Raw genomic sequence first — 14578 nt, 5'->3', positions numbered from 1 at the left:
AGAATCAGCCCTGTACCTGAGATGGCCTTAGGCATCAAATTCATTGCTTCACACCTTTAGACGTTTTTGCTGATTTTCCACACTAGAAGCAGCTCGTTTATTACGATGATGGGGGAAGGTAGGCATCAGCTCTGGTTCACATGCTTCAGAGAAACAGTTTTTGATTTAATTTATAATAACACAAATTATTACTTCCATTTCAAATTTCAATAAAAACACAGACTTTGTTTTCTACTAATCAGTGAGGTATTTGGATAAAAGTTCTACCCTGAACTGCCATGAATTATACAGCTTGAATTCAACACCTTTATCACATTTAGCACTGAAATGCAAACTGAAATTTTGCATTCCAGCGTATTGTACTAGTTTTGCAAAGGTCCATATTTTGCATATTGAAAATAATAGTGAGGCTATCAGGAAGCTGCTGTCCAAAATGCTCTGCTCCTCCAGAAGCTTCGCTATACTGGTATCTCATCAAAAGATTCTACATTGAAATAGATGGAAGAGTGCGAAGTTTCTGTTCTTATGTGATAGATGGCAACTAAATATGCCAGAAAAAGTTAGGACTTGTCCATTCCAGTGTAAATAATATTTTAACGGTGTGATGAATCTTAATTACTGCCATTCAACCTCAAAAAAATTAACTTATAAGAATGGAGTCTCATTCCTTTAGATTATAATTATTATTGGCGATAAAAATATTAACATTTTCCTTTTTTTAAATCATATCTTTCTCTCAATCTTATATTTATTTTGCATTCTGTACATGATTTGACATTGAATTAACTAATCTAACTGATACCTCCTGGTTCGGACTTTACGTGCCTCATTAACAATTCTTCCATCTGATTGTCTGCTTCGCCATTGTCGCTTGTTCACACTGCCACCAGATCCCCGGTAGAGGGTGCTGCACTGAAATGTCATAGAATCTTAGGGCAGGTTTTTCCCCTGCAGGCTTCAAGATCCCACCATCAGGCTCATAGGGGATCAGAAGCTCGCACTTTGTGGCCAACAGCCACTCATCTGTAATTATCCCCGAATTGACCTATTAATGGCCAGAGGGCAGACTCAGCCTCCAATTAAGGACAGCAAGCAAGCTTTTGAAGTTGGAGTGCCAATAGGAGGCTCTCCAGCTTGGAAGCAGCAACAGGATGTCATGGTAGGTCAGTGAGGGAGAGGGCACCCCAAAATGGAAATGGAGAATGGCCTGGGGGTGGGATGGAGCCAGGGAACCAGCATGTAAGTCAGCACGAGAAATTCTATGTCCGCCTCATAGGGGCCTAAAAATTCAGCCCATAGAGTCATTACAGTACAGAAGGAGGCCATTCAGCCGATCGAGGGTGCAGAAAAGATTTACCAGAATGGTTCCAGGGATGAGAGATTTTAGCTACAAGGTGAGGGTGGGGGTTGTTCTCCTTGGAGCAAAGAAGATTGAGGGGAGATTTTGATAGAGATGTACAACATTATGGCAGGCTTAGAAAGGTTGTTCCCATTAGCTGATTGTGCAAGGACTAGGGGGAATAGGACTAGGAAGAATTTTTTTTATGTATGCCTGTGAGGGTGGTGAAAACAGACGATAAATGATTTCAAAAGGAAATTGGGTGGATGCTGTAGGGAATTAAACTTGCAGGGCTATCGGGTGGTGAGAGGGCGGGTAATTGGAATTGTTAGATTGATCTACAGAGACATGATACGGACTTTATGGGCTGAATGGCCTCCTGTATAGTAATGACTGTCAAATTTTAATTTTTTTAAAAAACTTTCCCTTAAATCTTTCTTCTCTCTCGTGAATCCAATCTTTCTTTGCATCTTTATTTCTCTTTCTGTACCTGGTTTGACATTGAATTCACCCACTCTAAGCCACATTTCCTTCAGTCCTTGTACTGTTTATTTCTCATTATTTCAACTGGATTGGTTCAAGAGATACAGTTTCTTGCCCTATTCACTCAGATGCCTTGTTTCCTTCACTGCACTGTTATCAGCTTGTACTTTCAGCAACCAAGTGGGAAAAATGTTTTCAGCCAAAGGGTGCAGCAGCATACATTCTTAATGTTTTTCATTGCAGCCAGGCATTGAGTGGAAATGACTCAGCAGTCGATTAAGAAACTGCTATTATCTTATCTACTTGAGTGGCAGAAATTATTATTTCTGATTGCCTGACAATTAAAATATCTTACCTTCAGAGGAAATCTGCCTTTTAGAGATTCAAAAGGATTGTGTTAGAGGGATGGGTTTTCCAGTTCCATGCTCTCACTATGTTTTTAATACAAGGTGGTCAAAGGGTTTGTCAGTGCCTCAGTGAAAATTTTCAGGAAAGAATTAAGATTTTGGACTTAGTTTAAGTATTGATTGTCAATTGTTATACTGCCATTTACTTGGGTGTTTCTGTATCTATGTAAATATTTTCTACTTCTAAATTTAACTTTGTTTTTGCTTGAACACAAAGGGCAGGATATTTGTTTTGGGGTTGGGATCCCAATGTCAGGCACATGCCTAGGTGTCATCCCACATGTGTCAGCACCTGAGGCCCAACATGATTTTTGAATGAATGGCCAATCAGTGGCCAGGGTGCCTGTGTGCTGGCTGTCCAAAGAAGAATTGTTGGCAGGCTCTGAGGCTGGAAGGCCAATAGGAGGCCCTCCAACACAGAGAGAGATTAGCAACCCCACCATCAGAGGTGAGAGCTGTTGTTGTAGGGGAAAGAGACAAAGTCACCTCAAGATGGAGGCGCCCATTGAACACTTTTTAATAAAGATGAGATTTGTACTGGCCACTGCAGCCAGACCTGTTACTTTGGAGGGGGCGCCCCTCCACAGAGCATCCTCTGGCCGTAGCTGTAGCCATCTAACACATGCACCCATGGGGTGCGGTTAAAGTTATTTGGAGCACCAGCCACTCTATCTGCTGCTGGAAGGCTGCCTTCATGCGTCGGCCAGGATTCAGCTGCCGCGAAGGGCCCGACTGCCGACTGGAAAATTCCTGTCAACATCTCCCTAGTACCCTATATAAGCCTGTTAAGGGCCTTAATTGACTACTTGCTGCTTGTGGGAGAGCAACTGTCACCAATCCCCTCCCCTCAAAAAAAAAATACCCGGAGGTGGGAAGATGCCCGAAAACCGGCATGCTGCTCTCCAAGGCTCATTTTCAGCCCTCCCACCTCCAGTTCCGCCTATGATGCAGATCAAAAACTCTGCCCAAAAAGGTCTGAATGTAGCATATTCTACTGTTCAAAGTGGACAGGAGAACATGGTGGGCAGCTGACACAACCTCCAGTACACAATACTGAGGCACAATTGTTAGTTCTATGGCATACGATGGGATTCGTTTCACATAGGTGCACGGTTTAGATCATAGGAGAAACTGTCCTCTTAATGTGGGCTTCAGTTTAAAGCGTTGGAAAATAGCAGAATTATGGCAGTATCTATTCAATCAACTGTTCAGTAATACCGAGAAGTTACAACATGGAAACAGGCAATTCAGCTTTCCCATTTCAGCAACTAATCCTAATCACATTTACCTTGTTTCCATATCTATCTATCCAATATAATCTTGAATAGACATAGTTTCTGCCTCAATCACTATCTCTGGAAGTGTTCCCACAGCCCCACAATTCCACATGCAAAGATTTTTTTTCTTGCTCTCTTGCACTTAACCTCATATCTATGACTTCTCATTCTAGACCCCTCAACTATCTACCCTATCCCGTCCCTTAATTATTTTAAGCATGTCTATCATGAAACTGTTGCAGAAGGCAACAATAATTAAAAATTACATCAGAATTCCAAGGTACACAGACATTTACAAAATGCAAAAGTATGCAAGACTGCAATACAAGGTAGTCAGGCAACAAGGAGCCAAATAATTTAAACAGTGAAGGCAATATGTTGATTTGTACATTTTATTCACACGCAATTCATACCATAACAAAATCAAAACTTTATTAAAATCAGCTTTTCTTCAGTAAAATGAAATTGATTGTATTCAAGCTCCATTATGTGATACTTCTATTTTGTTCAAAAAGAATTGGCATATTCAGAATTAGATTTGCATTTCCGTACACAATAAACCAATGAAAATTTCAAATTATTGCAAAATATTTCTGAAATTACTTACGTAATGGTTTTTCTTTAAAATAGGAACTTTCCAGACTGTCCTCTGCTGTTGCCCTTAAACACAGAATAATATCCATCAGCCCCTTGTAGTACATGCTAAATACAGAATCACAGGCCAGAATTTTACACCTCCTGCACGAGTGGACTGGGCTGGGGGGTTGTAAAATTGAATGGGAGGTGCCATTCCTGATGCCTTCCCACCCCCGCTGCAATATTATGAGGGGCAGCGGCAGTGGGAAACAGCCTGTCCATCCCAGGTCAATCAAAGCCCTTAACTGGCCAATTAATTGCCACTTAAGGGCCTCCTGCTCCTGGAGGGCACCCCCTCTCCCCACCATGGCCCAACCTCCCCCACTACACTATACTCACAACCCTCCCCCCCACCGCAATCCCCAACCGACCTCCCTTGCCTCACAGAGCCTGGCTGATTGTCTGAGTGCAGTTCCAGCAGTGGCCACCGCTCTCAGTGGCCACTGCTGGGACTGAGAGCTGCTGGCCTGCTGATTGGCAGGAGGTCCCGCCCAAGGCCAATTAAGGGCCTGGCCCATGCAAAATCTTGGCATGGTTTCCAGGCCCAGCAGAGATGAGCTTGCCCTTGACTTTTTGGCCAGTGGATGGGGCCTAGTGCCCAACGTAAAATTCTGGCCACAGTGCTATAAAACACAAATGCACAAATTGCATTAATTGAGATCTACTCGACCAGTTGTTTGTAAAATTCTGTCGAGTTCACAATCATTCATATTGCAAAGTTACAGAACCATCAACCAGTTATAGCTTTTTGATGCAAAATCTAATCCAGCAAACAGAAATACACATTTAGGGTAAATGAATGCCTTTTGCAGCACTTAAGCTTGTGAAAGTACAGTGGGGCAAAATTTTACAAATGAACACTCCCTGAACAAAGCTTCATATGACAGGAACGCACTGAGGGAATTTGGGCAGAGGACAGAAAATCTTATGAGGTGCTCTGACTTTCATCAGTCAACACAGACTAGAAATCACAACTAAATATTAGTATTCCTCAGAAACCAAGAGGTGTTGGAACATCCATGATAGAAAACACACAGATGGACTCAGGACGGAGCAAGCTTGATGGGACGGGTTGCAATTTTAATCACTCTGGGCTTTATGCTCCAAAGAAACGACAATCCAAATCTTTATATTTCTAGGCCTAGAGTGGCTGAAAATAAAAATGCCTCTCACGTCAGTTTTCAGTCCAAGGCCAGGTTTTTGGAATTGGTTCCCATTTCCATTGGTGATATCCAGAAGACAGGAGAAAAAGTTACTTTTCAACAAAAAGCTGTAGAATAGATTATATATAAAATAAATTAATTGAAAATAAAAATTGGATAAAATATTTGGGGTATAGGAAGACAGAGAATGGGAATAAATGTTAAACCTTTTTGTAAAAAAAGTCATTTTTGTAGTGGTGTTCAGATTACAGTATTAAAAATAATCAAAGTTCAGGAGCAGCATTATTACTCTAAAGCTTGACCATAGACTACAAAAAAAAAGTTCCCAACATTTGAATAGGTTTATTACTGTAATATAAATACTTGTTTCAATGTCACATAAGCTGAAAATTTAAAAGGAAGGCCAAGCCAGTGAGGCTGGAAGTTCGCTGGTGCGTCCAACAACATAAGGGGTAAGAATCTTTTAGAGTAAGGGCCAGCACCCAAGCCCAACCAGTATTACTACCTGACCGATGCTGCCTCCTAGAGTGGAACCTTATTTTGCTGTGCTATCTCAAAGATAATGATGTAATACATGGAAGCATTAACTTCTCCATAGAAACTATTTCCATCAGAACAAAATCCCCTTGCTATATATGAAAAAAAACATGTTAAAATACCTCTTTTTTGGGTCATACATGAAGAGGAAGTTGAGAAGTCGGAGGCCTGCTTCTGACAGCCATGGAAATTTGTGCTTCAGGTTATTGTAAGGTTGTTTCCTCAGAGTGTACTGACCCACTAATGGCAGCTTGGAAAAACCCTAGATCGCATCATAAATGCAGGTAAATAGCTACTCAACAAAATGGGAGCAGCATCAGAAGCAGTCTGATAGTATCTGCGTAACCCCACTTATTCAGGCGATTATTATTTCCAACAATTTCAAGACTTATTGTGATCAAACAGTTGTCACTCTTCATTCAAAACTCTCAAAAGTAGGAAAAAGGAACCTTTCAAAACAGAAGGACACTTGAGCAGATTTCAACATGTGGAAAAATAATTTTAAAAGCTGTTGGAAAAAAAGCTCAGTTACATTCAAACCTGCTATTTTCAGCACTCATTGCTACAAAACAGTAGAAACCTAAAACTGAATAATTGCATGCAACATTACTCCTTGATCTCTAAAAGGCACTGGTGCATGTTATAAATGGACCACCACCAAATGTGCCAACTGACTGATTCAGGTAGAATTCTCTATCTCCATAATAATTAAACACACCCATTATTTACAATAGAGACATGCTCTTTAAAGCTGCATATTCCACCATGAGTAACTGGTTAGCAGTGATTGTCAGTGGTAGAAGAAAAAGATTTTGAATTGATATTCATATCTGAACTAGTGAACAAAGCATTGATTTCAGACTGGAGAAGGAGTACTTAAAAGGTAACAAATTGAATTGACGTATCAAGTTTCTGAGTTTCATAGTCAAAAAGTCATGCCTTACAACATTTAGTGCACCTGAATAAATATGACATGCTGTGCTTGCAGTCAGGTTACAGACCTCTGATAAGATCACACCATGACTTACTGGCCATATATTCTCATTAGGAGTCCCTAATAACTGAACTATCAGGTCAATCTGATGGATCTCAGAGCTTCCTGGAAGCAAAGGTTTGTGGGCCAGCAGCTCTGCAAGGATACAACCTACTGCCCTGTGAATAGCAAAAAGAACAGATTGTAAGAAAATCTGCAACAAGGTTAAGCAAAAAAAGCAAAAAAAAAAGCTGAGTAAGGCCAAGTAAATAAGACACCTACCACATATCAATAGCTGTAGTCTGGGTCTTCGTTCCCAATAGTAATTCTGGTGCTCTGTACCTAAAAATGCAAGTATGCAGCATAAGAACATAAGAAATGGGAGGAGTAGGCCATTCAACTCCGAGCTTGCTTCGCCATTTAATAAGATTATGGCTGATCTGATTGAGGCCTTAACTCCACTTTCCTGCCTGCCCCCCCAGAACATTTGACTATCTAATGCAAGATCCAATGAAGAATTCAGAGCTCCTAAGCATGTAAAAGCAACCTCCATTGGGCAATCAAAGCAAAATACTACAGACGCTGGAAATCTGAAGAAAGAACAGAAAGTGCTGGAAATACTCAGCAGGCTTTTTAAAAAAGTTTCCTTTTTTTATTTTACTTTTTAACCATGTACCCATTTTTATGTGGTGCTTTTGGACAGAACTGCTCATTACTCTGCCATGAACACTCTCTCTGGACTAATGCTTTGTCATTCACCACAAGCATTAACCCTTTTAAGTATTGCCGAAAATAGAGACATGTTGTCGAAGGTTGTCATCTTGCACTCATGAGGACAATCCATAACAATACCAATGTAAGGGGAAGCAACAACTTTATACTGTATGAGAAGAGAGTGCTGATCGGTTGGCAAGTGAACTCTGATTGGTAGAGGCGTTGCTGTGGAGAATGCACCAGTTAATGGTGACTGACCGTTAACTGTCAAGCGTTGTTTGAAATTTAAACCGGGCAGTTTGACTCGGATTGGTCAAGGCATTGCCCTGAGCAATGAGCCAGTAAATGGCTGTCACTTACTTTGTTTAGCTGAAACAGGCACATGTAGGTGCATGTTCTTTCTGTCTGCAAAGAACAGGGCTCTGTGTATTAATATATGTAGCTTCTAGTAAGCGCAAAAGCGCCACACTGTGAGCCTGACTGACAATCTTAAACTGGTTGTCGGCGTAATTCATAGCACACTGAGGATTATTTAGCAAATGTTGTCCAATTGCGGAATGACATCTCATGTTGGACAATGTGTTTAGAGTTTTGCAAGCACAGGCTGGTTGGGCTTCGACAACATGTCTCTATTTTTAGCAATACTCATCAACACTCGCTTTGTCTTTGTCCCATGACATCTTTGTTATTTATTATCTCCTGCACTCTGCCCTATCACAAACCTTTCCTTTTGTTCTCTTCCCCACCAACCGCACCCCACCCCCTTCACTTGCTTAAAACCTACCTCTTTTCTAACCTTTGCCAGTTCTAATGAAAGGTCACAGACCTGAAACATTAACTCTGCTTCTCTCTCCACAGATGCTGCCTGACCTGCTGAGTATTTCTAGCACTTTTCGTTTTTATTAGAGGGAAAAACCAACTTGACCAGGCCCTTACCGATCTACCTATCGCAGATGCATCTGTCCAAGACAGTATTGGTATGAATGACCACCGCACAGTCCTTGTGGAGACGAAGTCCCATCTTCATACTGAGGACACCCTCCATTGTGTTGCGTGGCACTACCACCATGCCAAATGGGATGAAATAAGAAGCGATTTAGCAGCTCACTGCTGGACATCCATGAAGTGCTGTGGATCATCAGCAGTGGCAGAATTGTATTCAACCACAATCTGTAAACTCATGGCCTGGCATATCCCCCACTCTACCATTACCATCAAGCCAGGGGATCAACCCTGGTTCAAGGAGTACAGGACAGCATGCCAGGAGCAGCACCAGGCTTACCTAAAAATGAGGTGCCACCCTGGTGAAGCTACAACACAGGACTACTTGCATGCCAAACAGTGGAAGAAGCATGTGCTAGACAGAACTATATGATCCCACAACGACTTGATCAGATCAAAGCTCTGCAACCCTGCCACAGCCAGTCGTGAATGGTGGTGGACTATTAAACAACTAACTGGAAGAGGCGGCACCACAAACATCCCCATCCTCAATGATGGGAGAGCCCAGCATGTCAGTGCAAAAGACAAGGCTGAAGCATTTACAACCATCTTCAGCCACAAGTGCTGAGTGGATGATCCCTCTTGGCCTCCTCTTGAGATCCCCAGCATCACAGATGCCAGTCTTCAACCAAGTCGATTCATTCCACGTGAAATCAAGCAACAGCTGAAGGCACTGCATACAGCAAAGGCTATGGGCGGCCTGACAACATTCTGGCAGTAGTACTGAAGATTTGTGCTCTAGAACCCGCTGCGGTCCTAGCCAAGCTGTCCCAGTACAACTACAACACTGGCATCTACCGACAATATGGAAAATGGCTCAGGTATGTTCTGTCCACAAAAAGCAGGGCAAATCCAATCCAGCCAATTACTGGCCCATCAATCTACTCTCAATCATCAGCAAAGTGATGTAAAGTGTCGTCAACAGTGCTATCAAGAGGCACTTACAGAGCAATATCTGCTAACCGATGCCGAGTTTGGATTCCACCAGGGCCATTCCGCTCCAGAGCTCATTACTGCCTTGGTCCAAACATGGACAAAAGAGCCGAATTCCAGGAGGTGAGGCGAGAGTGACTGCCCTTGACATCAAGGCAGCATATGACCCAGTTTGGCATCAAGGAGCCCTTGGAAAATTCAAGTCAGTGGGAATCGAGGAAAACTCTTCACTGGTTGGAGTCATAATGAGAACAAAAGGAAGATGGTTGTGGTTGTTGGAGGCCAAACATCTAAGCCCCAGGACATCACTGCAAGAGTTCCTCGGGGTAGTGTCCTGGGCCCAAACATCTTCAGCTGCTTCATCAATGACATTCCTTCGAACATAAGGTCAGAATTGGGGATGTTCGCTGCTGATTGTACGATGTTCAGTACCATTCCCTGCTCCTCATATACTGAGGCAGCCCATGTCCAGATACAGCAAGACCTGGATAACATCCAGGCTTGGGCTGATAAGTGGCAAGGAACATTTGGGCCACACAAGTGCCAGGCAATGACTTTCTCCAGCAAGAGAGAATCTAGCCATCTCCCTTCGACATTCAACAGTATTATCATCACTGAATTCCCCACCATCAACATCCTCGGGGTTACCTCTGACCAGAAACTTAACTGGACCAGCCATATAAATACCGTGCCTACAAGAGCAGGTCAGAGGCTGAGAATTCTACGGTGAGTAGCTCACCTCCTGACTCCCCAAAGCATGTCTACCATCTATAAGGCACAAGTCAGGAGGGCAATGGAATACTCTCCACTTGCCTGATGAACGTGGCTCCAACAATACTCAAGAAGCTTGGCACCAGCCAGGACAAAGCAGTCTGCTTGATCAGCACAATATCCACCATCTTAAACATTCACTCTCTTCACCACTGGCACACAGTGGCTGCAGTGTGTACCATATACAAGATGGGCTGCAGCAACTCACTAAGTCTCCTTCAACAGCACCTTCCAAACCTGCAACCTCTACCAGATGCAGCAGATGCATGGGAACACCACCACCTGCAAGTTCCCCTCCAAGCCACACACCACCCTGACTTGGAACTATATCGCTGTTCCTTCACTGTTGCCAGGTCAAAAACCTGGAACTCCCTTTCCCAACAGCACTGTTGGTGTACCTACGCTAGACAGCCTGCAGCGGTTCAAGGCCACTACCTTCTCAAGGGCAATTAGGGACGGGCAACAAATGTTGGCCTTGCCAGCGATGCTCACATCACATGAAAGAATTTTAAAAAAATTAAATGTTGCACAAGTCAAAATATCCAACATAACTGCTTTAAATAAATTAACTCATGGGGCCTTGGATTTTGAAAGATGAAGGCTATTGGAACATGGCAGAAGTTGTAATCATTGAGGTTGCATTTTTAGAAGTCTGTAGTTTTCAACAGACTTGAGAAATTGTCAGTTTCATTTCTTTGACTCATTAATGAATACTGATGTTGATAGGAATAGGAACATTAAAGCCGCAGAATTATGCACAAGCACATTGACTTTACAAGGAAATAAGTTGGCAAGTTATGATATCATTACGCAACAACTACAGGCCAAAAAAACTTCAAACTCTTTTCAGAGATTCAGAAAGACCTTTAACACTAATAGCAGCATAATGATGCCTGGAGAGAGGCAGGAATTTGAGTATTAAAATGGACAAACGTAGATGCATCTTTAGCCCCAAAAGTTGTAGTGTTACACCAAGGTGGCTTTGTAGCTCCTTTAAGCAGTTGTGAACAAATAGGTCACAAAGTTGCAATAAATTCACCACCCAAAAAAAATGTCTGACAGAATGAAATTATTGTAAACTGGTTTAACTTGAATGTGACATGAGAAGGATTTAAAATTGATAAAGAGGGCGTATTAGATAGGCTGTCTGTACTTAAAGTGGATAAAACGGCAGGACCGGATGAGATGCATCCAAGGATACGGAGGGAAGTGAGGGTGGAAATGGCGGAGGCACGGGCCATAATTGTTCAGTCTTTCTTAGACTCGAGGGAGGTGCCAGAGGATTGGAGAATTGTCAACGTTACACCCTTGTTCAAAAAGGATGTAGAGATACAAAAAGTGATTCCTCACAACGCAGTGGCCTGCTGACGTCAAAGTGCACCAAGCTGCGTACATGCGCAGTTACATCTTGCCAGGACTTAGTGGCGCATGCGCGGGATGATGCCATCACGCTGTGCAAACGTCATCGCGTATCTGCGCCAGGTCCATCTTCGTCATCTGGTATCCAGTCCCTCACTCGGCTGCAGGAAGTAGCTGAATGGGAGATTTTGCGGCTGGAGCTCTCCCCCCTTGCTCCAGGCCTCGACGCTTCCTCCCCTCAGCCGCTCGCTGCTGACCTCACTGCTCCCCTCCACTCCCCGATTGTTCTTCGCTTCGCGCCACCCCGCTCTCCGGCCGCTCGCTCTCCCACCCCCCCAACTGCTAACTCTAGGCTGTGCCGCTTCCCTTCTCTCGGCCACTCACTCCTACGTTGTCCCGATACCTTTTGCTTCTTTGGGTGGCGCGTGGAGACTGATGAAACGTGGGAGCGAGTGGAGGGAAGCAGTGCAGCCCAGTGCTCGCGGCTGGGGATTGGGGGGGCACGGTGGAGTGAGCAGCCAACTGGAGAACGGGGTGGCATGAGCAGGGAACAATCGGCTATGGAAGGGGGGGGGGGGTGTGGGGGAGCAGCGAGGTCTAGAGCTAATGGCTGAAGGGGGAGGGGGAAGCGGCAGGTTGGGAGGAGGGGGAAACATCTAGAAAGAATAATTCGGGACAAAAGTAATAGACACAAGGACAAGTGCGGGTTAATTAAAGAAAGCCAGCATGAATTTCTTAAAGGAAAATCATGTTTGCCTAATTTGTTGGAGTTTTTTCAGGAGGTAACAAGAGCGGGTAGATGAGGGGAATGCAGTTGCTGCGGTGTACATGGACTTTCAAAAGACGTTGGACACCGTGCCACACAATAGACTTGTGAGCTACGTTATAGCTCATGGAATAAAAGGGCAATAGTAACATGGATACAGAATTGGCTGAGTGACAGGAAACCAAGAGTGGTGGTTAATGGATGTTTTTTGGGTTGGAGGAAGGTTTGTAGTGGAGTTCCCAAGGGGTCAGTGTTGGGACCCTTGCTTTTCCTGATATCTATCAATAACCTAGTGCAAGAAATGTGGATTCTATCATTTTTACCGGCCTTTTTATTTTCTTTTGTATTATGAATTTTATGTGCGTTCATATACATGTGTGTTTTGTATAAGCTTTTTGTAAATGAAGAGTTAGCTTTAACTGTGTATCTTACTGGAAAAAAAAACTGCCTATACAGTTTGAGTCAACCAGAATTACTTGGTGATTACACTTTGGTAATCACAAGGAAAAGAACAGATATCAAAAACTATGTAACAAGTTGTGAACAAAATGTAACAGAAAAGTAGGATGAGTCTCTCCAGAAATGTATGGTCTAATGGACCTCAAGGTTATAATGCATTGTTTGTACATATTGTTTTGCTCATGTAATCATGATTAATATACAAACAGAACTACTGACAAATGAAATGGCAGGACCAATCAAAACAATGATGTACATGACCCATCCAATTAGTGCACAGGAAGAGCCACCAGCTACAAAGTATAAAAGGACAGATCAGGAGAGGTTCGGTGTACGGATCTGAAGACGCCAAAAGGGAGAGACAAGAGGAGTCACGAGCTATCTGTGCCACTAGAGCCAGTGGAGAGTAAAGGCCATCTGGACTAGGATATCGACTGCCTTGGATTTGTTAAGTATTGCTTTTAGCCTTAATAAATCAACCTGATACCACTACATCAGGTGTCTCCTTGTCCGAATTCTTATTGTCTGGTCCAAGAACAAATTATGAGTAAGGTTCTAAATCTTACATTGGCACCCCGGATGGGACCAGACTAGGACTTGGAATATTTGGTGTTAGTGGGTAGGGACCTCAGTAGCATTTGGCCGGCATCATTCACGCCAGAGAAGGAGAGCCTTGGGATTGTGGGATCAGTAGAACCTACCAGTGGATTAAAGGCAAGTGAAAAGATGTTAGGGAAAAATAAGAATAATGTTCTGTCGCGATACAAAGAGAAACTAGATAAAGTGTCAGATATTGAGGTTCAGATTTTGTTGACAGAATGTTTAACAAAGGGAGAGAGTGCTCTCTTCGACGAAGTAGTTGCATTCATTCAAGGGAGAGTGGACAATAAAAAGTTGAAAGCAAAAAAGGCAAGAGACCTACTTGCCTATGGAGCATTTTATTATGCTAATAAAAGTAACAATTGGGCACAACAAAAGCAAACTGAAATAGAGAATTTGAAACAACAATTACAAGACTTACGAGCACAGAAAGATCAGGAGATTAGTCGGTTAGAAAAACAAGTCCAAAGTTTAGAAAGAGACCAGCAGCAGAACGCAGTGATAATACAGCAACAAAGCTTTACTTGCTTACAGGTTAATTCACTAATGGTTAACTGTGAGCAGCAGGAGGAAGAATTGAATACTTATGTTGGTCAGGAATTACAGCATGCTCGGGGTGCCCTAAGAGATGTCAGACAGCCATATAATGAGGCTGACCACTCCCAATGCCAACTTAAAATCCTGGAATTGAAGGGACGATTAGGGAAACAACAAGCCCTCGTCTCCGCTGTGACAATGACAGGCAAAGTGGGAGGTGATTTAGATTGGAAAAAGGCATCCCAATACAGCCATCATGATGACTGGCCGAAACCCGAGACGTCCGTTGGATCCCAGGTTCGTCCTGGCCCTCTGGTGGTGGTTGTAACTACCACAACCACTTCAGGCAGGGATGGTGATGTCATCCTTGGAGAGGAACGCTGTGCTCCATTGACCCATACTAAGTTGCAAGCCTACATGCATGAGTTAGGGACCATCCAAGGCAGGGATGATCCCCTTGAGGTTAACAGGCGCTGGGCAACTTTCCTACAGGGTCACTCAGAATTAGAAACGGGAGATCGGAAGCACATCCTGCTTACTGCATGTGACTCAAAATTGAAGTCCAACCTAGAACACGGCGTCTATGACACTTTGACCAGCCCCCATGCCACCATGACCCATA

At 43.2% G+C, this 14578-nt stretch overlaps 1 protein-coding gene across 4 annotated transcripts in view; it reads right to left on the bottom strand.

The window, feature by feature from the left end:
- The window catches only part of cdk10 (cyclin dependent kinase 10), a 67154-nt gene that overhangs the window by 8961 nt on the left and 43615 nt on the right, over positions 1 to 14578 (bottom strand). For 2 of the 4 annotated variants that reach the window (XM_068049188.1, XM_068049191.1), the window contains 5 exons: positions 7098 to 7157; positions 6871 to 6994; positions 5965 to 6104; positions 4114 to 4166; positions 17 to 143 (listed from right to left, as the gene is read on the bottom strand). In XM_068049188.1, the coding sequence (XP_067905289.1) occupies positions 49 to 143; positions 4114 to 4166; positions 5965 to 6104; positions 6871 to 6994; positions 7098 to 7157 (472 nt within the window). In that variant the 3' untranslated portion in view covers positions 17 to 48. Of the gene's footprint in view, positions 1 to 16; positions 144 to 4113; positions 4167 to 5964; positions 6105 to 6870; positions 6995 to 7097; positions 7158 to 14578 lie in introns of those variants that run through there. The other 2 variants (XM_068049189.1, XM_068049190.1) reach the window with 2 other exon arrangements.

Source organism: Heterodontus francisci, chromosome 17 (genome assembly GCF_036365525.1).
Source record: "Heterodontus francisci isolate sHetFra1 chromosome 17, sHetFra1.hap1, whole genome shotgun sequence".
In the NCBI taxonomy this organism is placed as follows: Eukaryota; Metazoa; Chordata; class Chondrichthyes; order Heterodontiformes; family Heterodontidae; genus Heterodontus; species Heterodontus francisci.
Note: the sequence above shows the minus strand (reverse complement) of the source record. Positions and strands in the feature narration are given on the sequence as shown.